Below are 11,876 nucleotides of genomic sequence, written 5' to 3'. Positions count from 1 at the left end.
GCTCTGAAAGATCCGCACTTTGCTGACTCGGTCCCGCTCTCTGTCTGCTTGCCTGCAGGAACAAGGGCCTCTTCTGATGGCCCGCGCGCTCGCGTTCCGTCTGGCGCTGTTCTAGCTGCTAGCGCTACCTCCATCCATTCTAGGAGTACAAGAAAAGAGAGGAGATCCCACCTGTATCCGCGGTCGGTCTCTGATGCGGTAGCACAAGTAGTAAATTCAGTTGTGTGAATCTGTATCCGTAGTGTGTCTTGTCTCTAATCAGTTAAGCAATTTTTTGGTGATGAATTGGAATGAAATGAAAGGGGAACAAACTGGTGTGTGCTGCTGCTCAGTCCATGAGTTTATTCTTCTTGTTTTTGTCAATGCCTCTAGTACAACTTTGACTGATACCGTTGTCAGCATGACCCTGGGGATGCCACCCTGAACGATGAGCTTCCTTGTTATCGGTCACAGCTGATCCTGATCATAGTAGCATTGTTGGCGTTGTTGCGTGGTGGATAAATCGCGAATGTGTTTTAGCTTATATGCATCTATGGTTGTACAGAATCAACAAGAATTCACTGCTTGGTTAGTTTGTAAAAGTTCTACTACTTGCCTTCTATTGTAGTTTGCGCACTGAAGGCTGTCCTTAACTTGGATGTCAGCAAGTAATAGTCTTTTGGAATTGCCCTCTCATCTCTTCTCCTCCCTCCGTCCCAAAATTAGTGTCTCGACTTTAGTATACTGCCACTGGCATTGGTAATGGTCACTGGCAGTTTGCTGCATATGATGACATGCTGTCACTGGCATTGCTGAAGGCTGCAGTTTTGTAGCATCAGCGTGTGGCTGTTTGGGTGGTGATAGTTGAGTCGACTCTTCTGAACGCATCTTGGTTATGTCTAGTGTTCCTGGTAATTCAGTTGAATGAACAGAAGACGAGGCCTTCTAATTCTGTTCATGTTTATTTGATACCCTGGAGGTTTTATGTACATCAGATGTTAATATGGTTTAATCATATAGACATGTTGCAACCGATTGGCATAGGCAAGCGACTGTTAGGGATGATGCACATCAATTGAGCTCACTGTTCGATTAAGAACTACCTCTGCTAAGGTTTGAGTTGAGGCTGGTGATGTAAGAGAGATGTACAGTGCAGTGCAGTGCAGTGTTCCTTTGTCAATACCTGTAGTACAACTTTGATTGATACCATTGTGAGCATGATCCTGGGGATGCGACCCTGAACAGTCAGCTAGCTTGTTGCCACAGCTGATCCTGATGAAAGTAGCATTGTTGTTGTTGCATGGTGGATAAATCGCAAATGTGTTCTAGCTTACAATTTGAATCTATGGTTAGACAGAATCAAGAAGAATCCACTGATTGGCTAGTTTGTAACCTACCTAATCTCGATTGTAGTTTGCTCACTGAATGCCGCCTTTTTTTTGTTAACTTGGATGGCAGTAATTACCATGTTTTGGTATTGCCCTCTCATCTCTTAGGTACACAAATTGTCCTTTCTGGCACGTCCGTGTGCTGGGTAGGCGATGGTCCTTGGCGTTTTGCTGTAGATGATATACTGCCATGGTTAATTACGCTCAAGTTTGCAATTTCTTAGCATCAGCCTGTGGCTATTTTAGTGCTATAATGTGTGTCAGTTGAGTTCACCTTACAGTGTAGGTGGTGATTAAGCTATATGAATAGAACCCGAGGCCCTTCAGTTCAGTGTTTATTCTTAAGGTTTTATGTGTCACCGCCGCGCTCCTCCCGTTGAGCCCCCGTGCCGGCCCCCTTCACCATTGCCCCTCGGCCCGCCGGCGAGCGCGACCGGCAGTACCTCTGCGCGGACGTGTGCCGGAGGTACTGGGAGACGAGGACGCCGGTCCCGTGGAGCGACGTCCACCTCCCCAACGGATGGCACCTCAGCACCGACCGGGTCCTGATCCCGCCGGTGCCCGTGGGCGGCCGTGCGCGCCGCGATGAGATCGAGCGCCGCCGCCGCCTCCTCCCCGACGACCTGTTCTACAACGACAGGTACGCCCCCGACTCCCGGCTGTGGGACACATGGCTCCAGGACGAGCACGACACGCGCCGCGCGTCGTCCTTCGCCGACACGGTGTCGGGGCCGCGTTGGCCACGTGTAGAGGCGCGCGGGCGTACACGGGTGCGCGGCCTCACGCCCACGCCGTCGCCTTCCCCGTCTCCGTCACCACCTCCACCTCCTCGCATGACAGCGGAGGAGGAGGCCCGTCTCATGCAGCGTGTCATGGAGGACTCCATGAACACGCACAACGAGCGGCAATGGGACGGCTTGGAGGAGGCCATGGCACTCTCTGCCGCCGGCGACGTCGCCTTCCCGGAGCTGCAGATGGCGGCCGTCAGGGAGGAGGAGAGGAGGGAGGAGACGATGGAGGAGGAGCCGGTAGCCGCGTTCCAGGAGCTGCTGGGCCAGGGGTGGGGCTGCACTGCTCCGGAGATGGCCGCCGGCGTGGGCGTGAACTGATGCGCCACTCCCTCGCGGTCACCGGAGCGGGAGGCCTCGCCACGGGAGGAGGTGGTGCAGGCACCTCCGGCCTTCCAGGCCGCCCCCGTGTACCACGCGTCGCCGCCCCACCTCTGGACGCCGCCGGCGACGTCGCCTTCCCGGAGCTGCAGATGGCGGCCGTCAGGGAGGAGGAGAGGAGGGAGGAGACGATGGAGGAGGAGCCGGTGGCCGCGTTCCAGGAGCTGCTGGGCCAGGGGTGGGGCTGGTCATGCACTGCTCCGGAGATGGCCGCCGGCGTGGGCGTGAACTGGTGCGCCACTCCGTCGCGGTCACCGGAGCGGGAGGCCTCGCCACGGGAGGAGGTGGTGCAGGCACCTCCGGCCTTCCAGGCCGCCCCCGTGTACCACGCGCCGCCGCCCCACCTCTGGACGCCGCCGGCCTACATCGACCTCGTCAGCGATGAGGACGACACTAGCGGCCAGTGATGAAGACGGCGAGGGCCATGGCATCGACGGGCGCGGCTGGAGCGTGCGGCGGCGTTTTTTATTTATTTTTATGTTAATTATGGCACTGTATGAACTGCTAAACTAAACTGGGCCGTTTTGTGGCCGTGACCCCCCTAACTAAGTTTATGTTTATTAAACTGCGCTTATTTATTTATTTAGTCATTTTATTTTTATTTTTTTGTTTATTTTTAATCATGTCCAACGCGGACGTGATTTGGGGTGCGGCCGCGCAGTGGGCGCACACACGACCCAACGGACAAGGCCGGACACGGACGAACCCATTGACGTCCGTTTGAGGTCGGTGGAGTTGGCCTTAGATCGTCGTCCTCATGGATTTAACGGTGTCTGTTGTTTGCAGTTGGGGGTTTGTGGTTGTGGCGAGTTTCGAGAAAAATAAATTTCACAAGGCAGTTTCTATGGTTCTCAGCGTGGAGCTGGGAACATCAGTGAAGCAGCCACGCTGCCAGTGCTATGGCTATTATTGTTGAACTTCACTTTCTTCAACCTCTCATATAGTCCCCGAGATCGCGATTTCATGCGCGTCGTCGTCGTCGGTGGCCAGCGAGACAATTTGATGGAATCCATGTTACTCTTGATCAATGAAAACAAACTTTTCATACACAGGCATTGTGAAGATGCAAGCCCTGGAAGAGGCTTGCTCACTAACAATGCATAAAGACGGAGGAGGAGAAACTGTCAACAGCAACCAAAGACACACAAAAAACAGCTACTGGGAGTGAAGGAGGAACGCACAAACAATGAATACCAGCCAAACATTACACAAACACGCTAGGCAGTACATCATATAACGAAATCCCGATTTAAATACATCATCAACATTGTGCCCTAAAAAATGTGCCTGTCCAAAAATCCTACACCGTTTGTTGACTGACCTGACCGACCACGGCCGCACCAGGCTACCGCCGATCGACGACACAAAAAAAAGGGGGACGAAACGACGCAATTATACTATACTTATTCCTCGCAAGTTGGTGATAAAAATCTCTGGTAGGTACGAATATAACCGACACAACAGTCTTGGAACTGGAGATGATACAAACATGATGAACACAGAGGCGGAGTCGTCGCCACTTATCTTATCTCGATTGTGTAGGGGAGCAGAGGAGGCCCGAGGCGTCCGCCCCGACCACCGAGAGCTCGCATATGCTGCACAGCTGACCCTCAACCGAGGGCACGAACCGGGACGCGCAGTAGGGGCAGGACACGTCCTTCTGCCCGCGGTAGATCGGGACGAAGGTGGCCCCGCAGACGACAAACGGGTTTCTGAAGTCGTAGTTGAGCTGGTGGGCGTCCTTCCTGTCGCCGCAGGCCTGCAGGACCTGCCGGGCCTTCTTCGCCTGGGCCTCGTTCGGGCCGTTGTCCAGGAGCATGCGGGCAAAGTTTGCCGCCGTGGCGTAGTTCCCGCCCTTGAAGCAGAGGCCCATGGCGCTGGTGAGGACGAGGCGCATGTGGACCTTCTGCAGCTTGCAGTTGGTGAAGTATGCCGCCAGCTCCTGCTGCCGGGTGGCGTCGCTTTTCAGCTCCTTCCTCTTGACTTCCATCCTGAGACCAAGGACGTACTCCCTCACGATCTCGATAAGCTCCTTCACCTCATCGACCTCTCTCCGCGAGTCCACGACGAGGAGCGGGATGGTGTATAGGATGTTGAGGAACTGCCTCAGTGCCTCTGGGAACTTGCCCTCGGTTGTGGCTTTGTAGGCAGCCTTCAGCTTGTCGTCCATTTGCGCAAAGCTGAACACAAGTGCAGGTGGGCCCCTCACATTGGGACTGGCAGATTCACTCCAGCCTTTCTCAACAGCAATAGGTATCACTGGAGCACTTGCAAACGCACGCAGAAAGGTATGACTGCCCATATGCGCATCAAGAAACAAGGCCTTCAAAGGAGCAAAGTTCTTGATGCCCAACTGGCGGCTAAGCAGACGCATTGCTGTGTCAAAATTCCCAGCTGCAGCATGCTCCCCAGCAAGAGATGACTTCTGAGTCCAAATTTGACTGACAGGCATGCCTGGTGTGGGAGCCACGAACAGAGCAGAGCGGGCCGGACCACTAGCTTTTGGTGTATCTGCCTCCGGCGGCAATTCCAGATCTTCAAGGTCCCAGCCACCTTCCTCTTCCCCATCCTCTTCATTTGTTTCACTTTCATCGGCATGGCCAGCATCTCCATTTTCTATCACATTACTGGCATCAACAATTTCCAGGTCTTCATCACCCCAATCACCACCAGCATCATCATAATCTTCCTCCTGCTCTGCCCTCCCAGTAGCATCTAGTCCACCCTCAAAAATACCACGCATCACCCTCAACAATGGCCAATCACCACAAGCTGTGAGAGGTGCTGGAGGGATTAAAAGTGATCTAGTTTTCCCTTCAGGTAGAGAAGGCACATCTTCTCCTAACTCACCAGCAAGCCTCTCGGCAATTTCAGTGAGCCCATGAGTGGCAGCAGTCACATATGCTAGAGGTAGCTGTCCTGCATTCTCCAAGATCTCAACTCTTTTCTTGGCATCTCCAAGATACAATGCATTGTGGAACTGGCCCATCAAATTGTTATTCTGCCCAGCTATCTTAGACATGAAGCCCACCTTGTCCAAGTAACCAGTTAGCAGATAAAGAAAAGCAAGCCTGTCAAAATTCTTTGTCCGCTGGTATGCATATTCAACAATACCAACATTTCCCTGCCTCAGAGCCTCAATTCCCAACCTGTACCAGTGATCCTTGTCATCAAGCTCTTTTGCGGAGGCAACAGCAATTTGGATGTTCCCGCTTTCAAGAGCCAGGTTAAATCTGGTCTTCTCATCTTTCACAAAGTGGAGAGCAACTTCTGGAAATCCTTTCTGTTGCAAATAAGAAATGACTGCCTGCCCGCACAGCTGTGAGTTCTTAATCATACTCATAACATGATCGTAGCGCTTCCGTAGAAGGGCCAGCTTGAAAATGTATTCAGAAGCATCAACTGTAATAATCTTGTTCTTTCCATCACGGTCCAGAAAGGCAATGGTGTTCCCCGCAACCTTGGTTATGTAAATAGGAACATCAAGTGTTTTGATAATGCCACTGTCCCCATTAGGAAGGCAGTACTTGATATGGTTCAGAGTGGAATATATGAACACACCATTTTCATCCCAGGCACCACTCTTCACACGTATTGTTTCGTGAAGTGTGCAGCGATGGACAAGCTTCTTGTTTGCAATGACTACAGCATGTTTGCTGAGTAGTGCAACAGACTCCATATCATTCGACCAGATCACATACTTAACAGCAGATGCCTGGAGTTCACCAAGAACAAGCCGCTGCTGCAGATCAAAGATGGCCACCCTGTCTTCAGCTCTGCACAATACATTACCAGTTCCAGCATAGTAAATAACATCAGTTCCAATAGGAAGAGGGCTTTTCTTCACAATCTCATTCTTAAGACTCTTCACCAAAACCTGGTTGCTGCTCTTCTCCAGGACTGCAAACCTGTTCCGGGCTATGAAAACTGCAGAACCACCAGATCCCTTCTTTGCATCCTGCAAATAATCAGCCCTGCCAGCAGAATCTTTGGGAACAATGAAAAGCTCGTATGAGCCCCCATCCACATCAGAGCAGATCAAGACAGCATTCTCAGTTGGGCTATATGATAATGTCCTTGGTGACTGATTCAAGCTGACTGACCCAGGCCTTCTTATCGGAGCCACCTGGACCTCTTTCTGTGTTGAGTACTCATAGAAACGGAGGAAGCGGTCCTTCACATAGAACACTGTATCACCACTAACGGCGAAAGCTGGGCGCTCTCTCTCCAACTTAAACACAATCATGCCACTGTCATGACCAGCTGCAAGAAGATTCATTTCAGGGTGAGCAGCAAGGACCCAGAAGCGGTCATGCTCCCGCCTGAATGTCTGGATACCAGTTCTCTTTGTGGCATCCCAGACACGGATGCTCTTGTCTTCTGAGTTGGATACAATGATGTCCTGCTTCGCATGGAACAATACACAGGAGACATTGTTCATGTGACCTCTAAGAGTATCAACCTCCCATGCCTTTGTATCTGTTCATAAACATCTAAAACTCAGGAAATGGCAAAATAAAACAAACTTTATAATATTCACGAAACAGCAAGACAAATAATAACTTCTTCAGACTTGAATGAAGATGAATAGTGGCATGCTATTTATTAGTTGGCACATGAAAGTTTGTTGGGTATCATCACTGTGACTTGGCATGTGAATGCTTGTTGAGTACCATGCAGAAAAAAAAGGTGCAAAGTTGAGAAGGGATCAACAGTGTTACCATTCATTCTCCAGAGTTTCACTTGCCGGTCATCTGCCCCAGAAACAATAAGTGGCAACGTGGGGTGAAACGATGCCCAGTTGACCCCACGGTCGTGACCCTCCAAGACATACTTGACCACAGCATCAATGCCTCCAAACAGATCAGTGTTCATCTGAGTGAGACGCATGATGTCGTCGGCTGGGGACGACGACTTCTTCCTGAGCGCGCCAATATCCCACACCCGGACGGTCTGGTCCAGAGACGCTGACACGACCAGGTCCTCCTTGGGATGGAAGGAGGCACACATGACATAGTGATTGTGCCCCGTCAGCACGGCCACGCAGGTGCGCGACTGCCAGTTCCAGACACGGATTGTCTGGTCATCGCTGGCACTGACGATCCATGGATGCTCGTCGTGGAACTGGACCGTGCGGATGTAGTCAAGGTGGCCGTGGAGCGTGAAGAGGCAGCGGTGCGTCTTGTAGTTCCACACCTTGATCTTGTAATCGTCACCTGCAATGCAACAACCAAAGAGCAAAAGCCTTAGACAGAATCCATTGCCACGAGATGTGTGCGCAACTACAGCCAAATCTTATATAGGATTACAATGTGAACATGAACTTGTCGATACTTATTAGAACCGAGAATCGCACGACAGATAGCATGACAGAGTATGCACAGAAAACCCCGCAACTTGCTCACAAGTTGCAACACAGCTAATAAGTAAAACTTTTATCAAAGAAAAAAAGCTAGTGAGTAGAAAGCACGCTTATAGCCACTAAGATGTGTCCTTCCTGATTTGCTTAGATGCTGAGAAAATCACTCCAAGTGCGATCGGGGTCAGCGTTTCTGGGCTCATACCATATGATGAGTTGACTGGCAGGCACCTAGAATACTGCTAGGTGGGATTCCAGATTATAATGGTATACTAGTCACTAGTACTTGGTAGGACTTGGAATCGCATCAAGTATATCCCAGATCGTCATGTAAATGGAAACTCAGAATCTACTGACGAGTTGCAGCACTGCTAAGTAATAAAAATCGCAACGATGAACAAGCAGATCTAGTCCGATTCTTCTTTGCTCATCGGACACACTGGAGGCATCACTAAAAGTAGGATCAGGGTGCTTGTTCCACGGTGGGCTGATAGCTGAATGGCCGAGATCGGCCGCCGCCATTGATCAGCTGGGAGTGTGGCTCCAGCGCAATCTGATCGATGGAAGCAGTTGGCAAGCAGTAACCGCGGGACCAGATCCGGGGATGAGGGGGGAGCGGCGGGGAAGGAGAGATCTAGGGAGGTCGGTCGGGTACCTCCGGATACGAAGAGCGGCTGTGTCTTGTGGAAGTGGACGCCGCGGACGGGGCCGTCGTGCTCGTCGAAGCGGTCGAGGAGGGTGCCCATGCGGTAGTCCCACATCTGGACGACCCCGCTGTGGAGGCTGGCGAGGATCCATGGCCGCCGCGGGTGGAAGGCCAGCCCCTTGACGCGGTTGCTCTTGGTCTCGAACTTGGTCAGCATCGCGCCTCGCCGCCGCCGGGGACGGCGCTCCTCCGACTAAACCCACCGGCGGGAGCGAGAGGGAGGGGAGGTGGGTGGATCTGGGCTCAGTTGGGTGATTTGGATCTCGGAGAAGAAGAAGATGTGTGCTGTGCTGGGCTGCTGGGTGGGTTTTCTTTCCTTTCCCCCCTCCTACTTGACTTGCTGAGACGTGGTGGTGGTGGGGATGTTAATCTATCCCATCCGCACCGACGAGCGCGGCCCGGGCCATTCCCCGCCGTTGGATCCCCGGCACAACCAGCGCTTTCCGTTGCCTGCACACTACTTGTACCCCTGAGTTGTCTTCTAGGAGTAGGAGAAATAAATAAACACTCCCCCCCCTCCCCTCCCCAAAGCCATAAATTTTATTGGCACTTTTACACAAATGACACACTTCGTGCTATTGGCAGGGTCCCGCCGACATGCCGGTGACACACAATGGTGTGCCGGTTGTCAAAGCCAAAAAAAGGCGTGTCATTTCGTCAAACCTTGTCTTTGCTTCCCTCTTCGTTCACAACCATTCCCCTACTGTTGCCGACTTTATCTCTCACTGCATCATCCGTTCTCCGTTGTCATCGTCGTATTCCTTGTTGTTGCCACAATTTAACTTGCTCCCGTAAATTGACCTATGGTCGTTGTCGCCTGATGCCTCGTTGAGTCGCCTAGAGGCTACTTATGGCCGGTTTACGTAAACAAAAGTAGCATCCATCTTATTCTCCTAAGTTTACTTGTCAATGATTTTTTTTGTCATTGGGAAGGGGAAGGGGCACGTCACAGCCATGTGAATGTGTTTGTCGTTCTACCAAGGAAACGATGCTTTCAACATGGTGAAGGCATGTTAGACCTACTCCGAATGGTGTACCCATCCATCTTTCCAATCCAATGTTCTAGGACTCACCCTCTCATTTTGTATGTCCTCGACGACTATGACCATGACATATGATGATCTTGTTATTTTGGTGTATAAGGCACTCACAAAATGATGCTATGCATGGTAAGGAAATACCTCCTCTTGAAATTTTTGTATAGTTTCTTCGGAGCTACTGGCAGCCGCTTGGTTCAGCTAACCGATACTCAATGGCGGACATTCTAAAGGGGTAAAATGTCGCTTGTGTTGGAACCAGAAAGGTCAAAACCGACTAACGCAACAAGTACTTTGGCCTGGATCCCACCTCCTAGGGACGAGGTTGCACTGTTAGTAGATGGGGCGTTTTTGGAGAGTGATGGTACGGCGGTGGCTGGTATGATACTACAACACCATGATGGGACAGTCATCTTTGCTGCTTATAGATTCCCGTTCCATTGTAATGACACACTGGAAGAAAAGATATATACTTCGATGCAGGGCATGACCTTGGCCATGCAACACATTGACTTTCTTTTGTGGTGCTATTTGATTCATATGTGTCCCTATCGATATTATAAGATGAATCACTTGTTTGCTCTACATACAGTCACCTAGCATTGGAGATCAATTCCTCAGAGAGAACCGGGTGTTTATTCCACAAAATCTTCATCGTAATCAAAATAGAGTAGCAGATTGTTTGGCGAGATACAACCGTACCAAGCGCAGCACTGCTGTGTGGCTACACAGATGGCCCCATGTACTGAGAAATTCTTGCCTCTTGAGTGTAACTCTACAATCTTGGAATAAAACACTTTTACCCTAAAAAAACATGCTTTTCATACATAATAGACATTAAGGAAAAACAGGACGAAAACATTTTATTCTCATGTAGTATCTCTAGCTTCTCTACTACTTAAAATGAATGCAAGGTTCCATGTTTATTTTTCTTCCCACCACCCCTTCGTCCAACCTTCCCTGTTATGATAATCAATCGTCTTAACTGAAGGAAATATGCCCTAGAGGCAATAATAAAGTTATTATTCATTTCCTTATATCATGATAAATGTTTATTATTAATGTTAGAATTGTATTAACCAGAAACTTAATACATGTGTGAATACATAGACAAAACATAATGTCCCTAGTATGCCTCTACTAGCTAGACTAGCTCGTTGGTCAAAGATGATTATGTTTCCTAACCATAAACATGTGTTGTCATTTGATGAATGGGATCACATCATTACGAGAATGATGTGATGGACACACTAGTGCAGAACCGGCCAACCGGCACTAAAGAGTGGGGACTAAAGCCCCCCCTTTTAGTACCGGTTCGTCACGAACCGGCGCTAAAGTGACATCACGTGGCACGAGCCAGGCCCGTGTGCGTAGGACATTAGTACCGGTTGGTAACACCAACCGGTACTAAATGTTTGGAGGGGGGGTTTGGCTTTATTTTCCATTCCATTTTTTTTGTTTGCTGGTATTTCACGATACTACAAATTGTACACGTTATGCATATATATAAATAGATTTTCTCGTACGTAGAACCGCATATATATCATCGAATATCTCACAACCAACACTTTAATTATTCACACATACACATGTATATACATATACAATTTCTCCTACACATGTTGCCTTGGTGCCTCCGGAGCACGATTGTCGGAGTAATGGGCCACAGGTAGGCTAACCCGAGTCCCTGAACCTTTCAAGACATCGGGCGAACTGCGCCCCTCAAGATCCCATGATAAAGAGCCGCCTTCGGGAAGTCGGCGGCAAGGCCACCGACTGCCCCTCGCGGCCGAATCCCAGGGACGACTTCGAGATAAGCCGACTCTTAACTGACGGCTTCCCGAGAAGCCGGCTCCGAGGAGTCGGCCCACGACTCCAACCACCTCCTGCCTTCGCCACGATGGACGGGGCGGGGTACGGTCACTGCATGGCCGTCCCTGTCCCGCTTACGAAGAGCTGGCATGGCTACAGTGCGCCGTATCGCTGGAGATCTCCATCGTGGCGCGACACTGTTTGCCATGCCTGCCCTGACCTCAGCCCCCGTGGGTGGCGCACTGTGCCCATAACAGCCTACCTGTACGGCCCAGAGACGGCGGGACCCGCCCGTCAGCGGGGGTACAGAAGACGGCGAGAGCGCCACAAAGACGGACCCGTTGGGAGTCGGCCCCCTGAAGTCGGTCGGCCCCTCCCACGGGCCCCGCATGCCATTAACCAGACAAGACGGGGAATGGCGACAGT

General features: G+C 50.8%; 1 protein-coding gene and 1 long non-coding RNA gene across 2 annotated transcripts in view; one reads left to right on the top strand and one right to left on the bottom strand.

Moving 5' to 3' along the window:
• The window catches only part of LOC123089694 (uncharacterized), a 1,096-nt gene extending 594 nt beyond the window's left edge, over positions 1–502 (top strand). Inside the window, exon 2 of the long non-coding RNA XR_006442355.1 lies at positions 59–502. This is a non-coding gene — a long non-coding RNA (uncharacterized lncRNA). The remainder of the gene's footprint in view (positions 1–58) is intronic.
• Positions 503–3,723: 3,221 nt separating this feature from the next.
• On the bottom strand, positions 3,724–8,955 carry LOC123093940 (coatomer subunit alpha-3). The gene is made up of 3 exons (XM_044516001.1): positions 8,551–8,955; positions 7,258–7,752; positions 3,724–7,015 (listed from the first exon to the last, which is right to left on the bottom strand). Exons 1-3 carry the CDS (start codon positions 8,756–8,758, stop codon positions 4,062–4,064), a joined length of 3,657 nt encoding a protein of 1,218 aa, XP_044371936.1. The 5' UTR covers positions 8,759–8,955; the 3' UTR covers positions 3,724–4,061.
• Positions 8,956–11,876: the final 2,921 nt, after the last annotated feature.

This window comes from Triticum aestivum, chromosome 4B (genome assembly GCF_018294505.1).
Source record: "Triticum aestivum cultivar Chinese Spring chromosome 4B, IWGSC CS RefSeq v2.1, whole genome shotgun sequence".
In the NCBI taxonomy this organism is placed as follows: domain Eukaryota; kingdom Viridiplantae; phylum Streptophyta; class Magnoliopsida; order Poales; family Poaceae; genus Triticum; species Triticum aestivum.
The sequence above is the reverse complement of the archived record's forward strand: the minus strand, read 5'-3'. Positions and strand labels throughout refer to the sequence as shown.

Bases quoted from the DNA above. Each gene is read 5' to 3' on its own strand.
- LOC123093940 (XM_044516001.1), bottom strand. From the start codon at position 8,758: ATGCTGACCAAGTTCGAGACCAAGAGCAACCGCGTCAAGGGGCTGGCC. The intron at 7,753-8,550 runs GTACCCGACCGA...GTTGCATTGCAG, and splicing joins GCCGCTCTTCGTATCCGGAG to GTGACGATTACAAGATCAAG. The intron at 7,016-7,257 runs GTAACACTGTTG...GTTTATGAACAG, and splicing joins GAAACTCTGGAGAATGAATG to ATACAAAGGCATGGGAGGTT.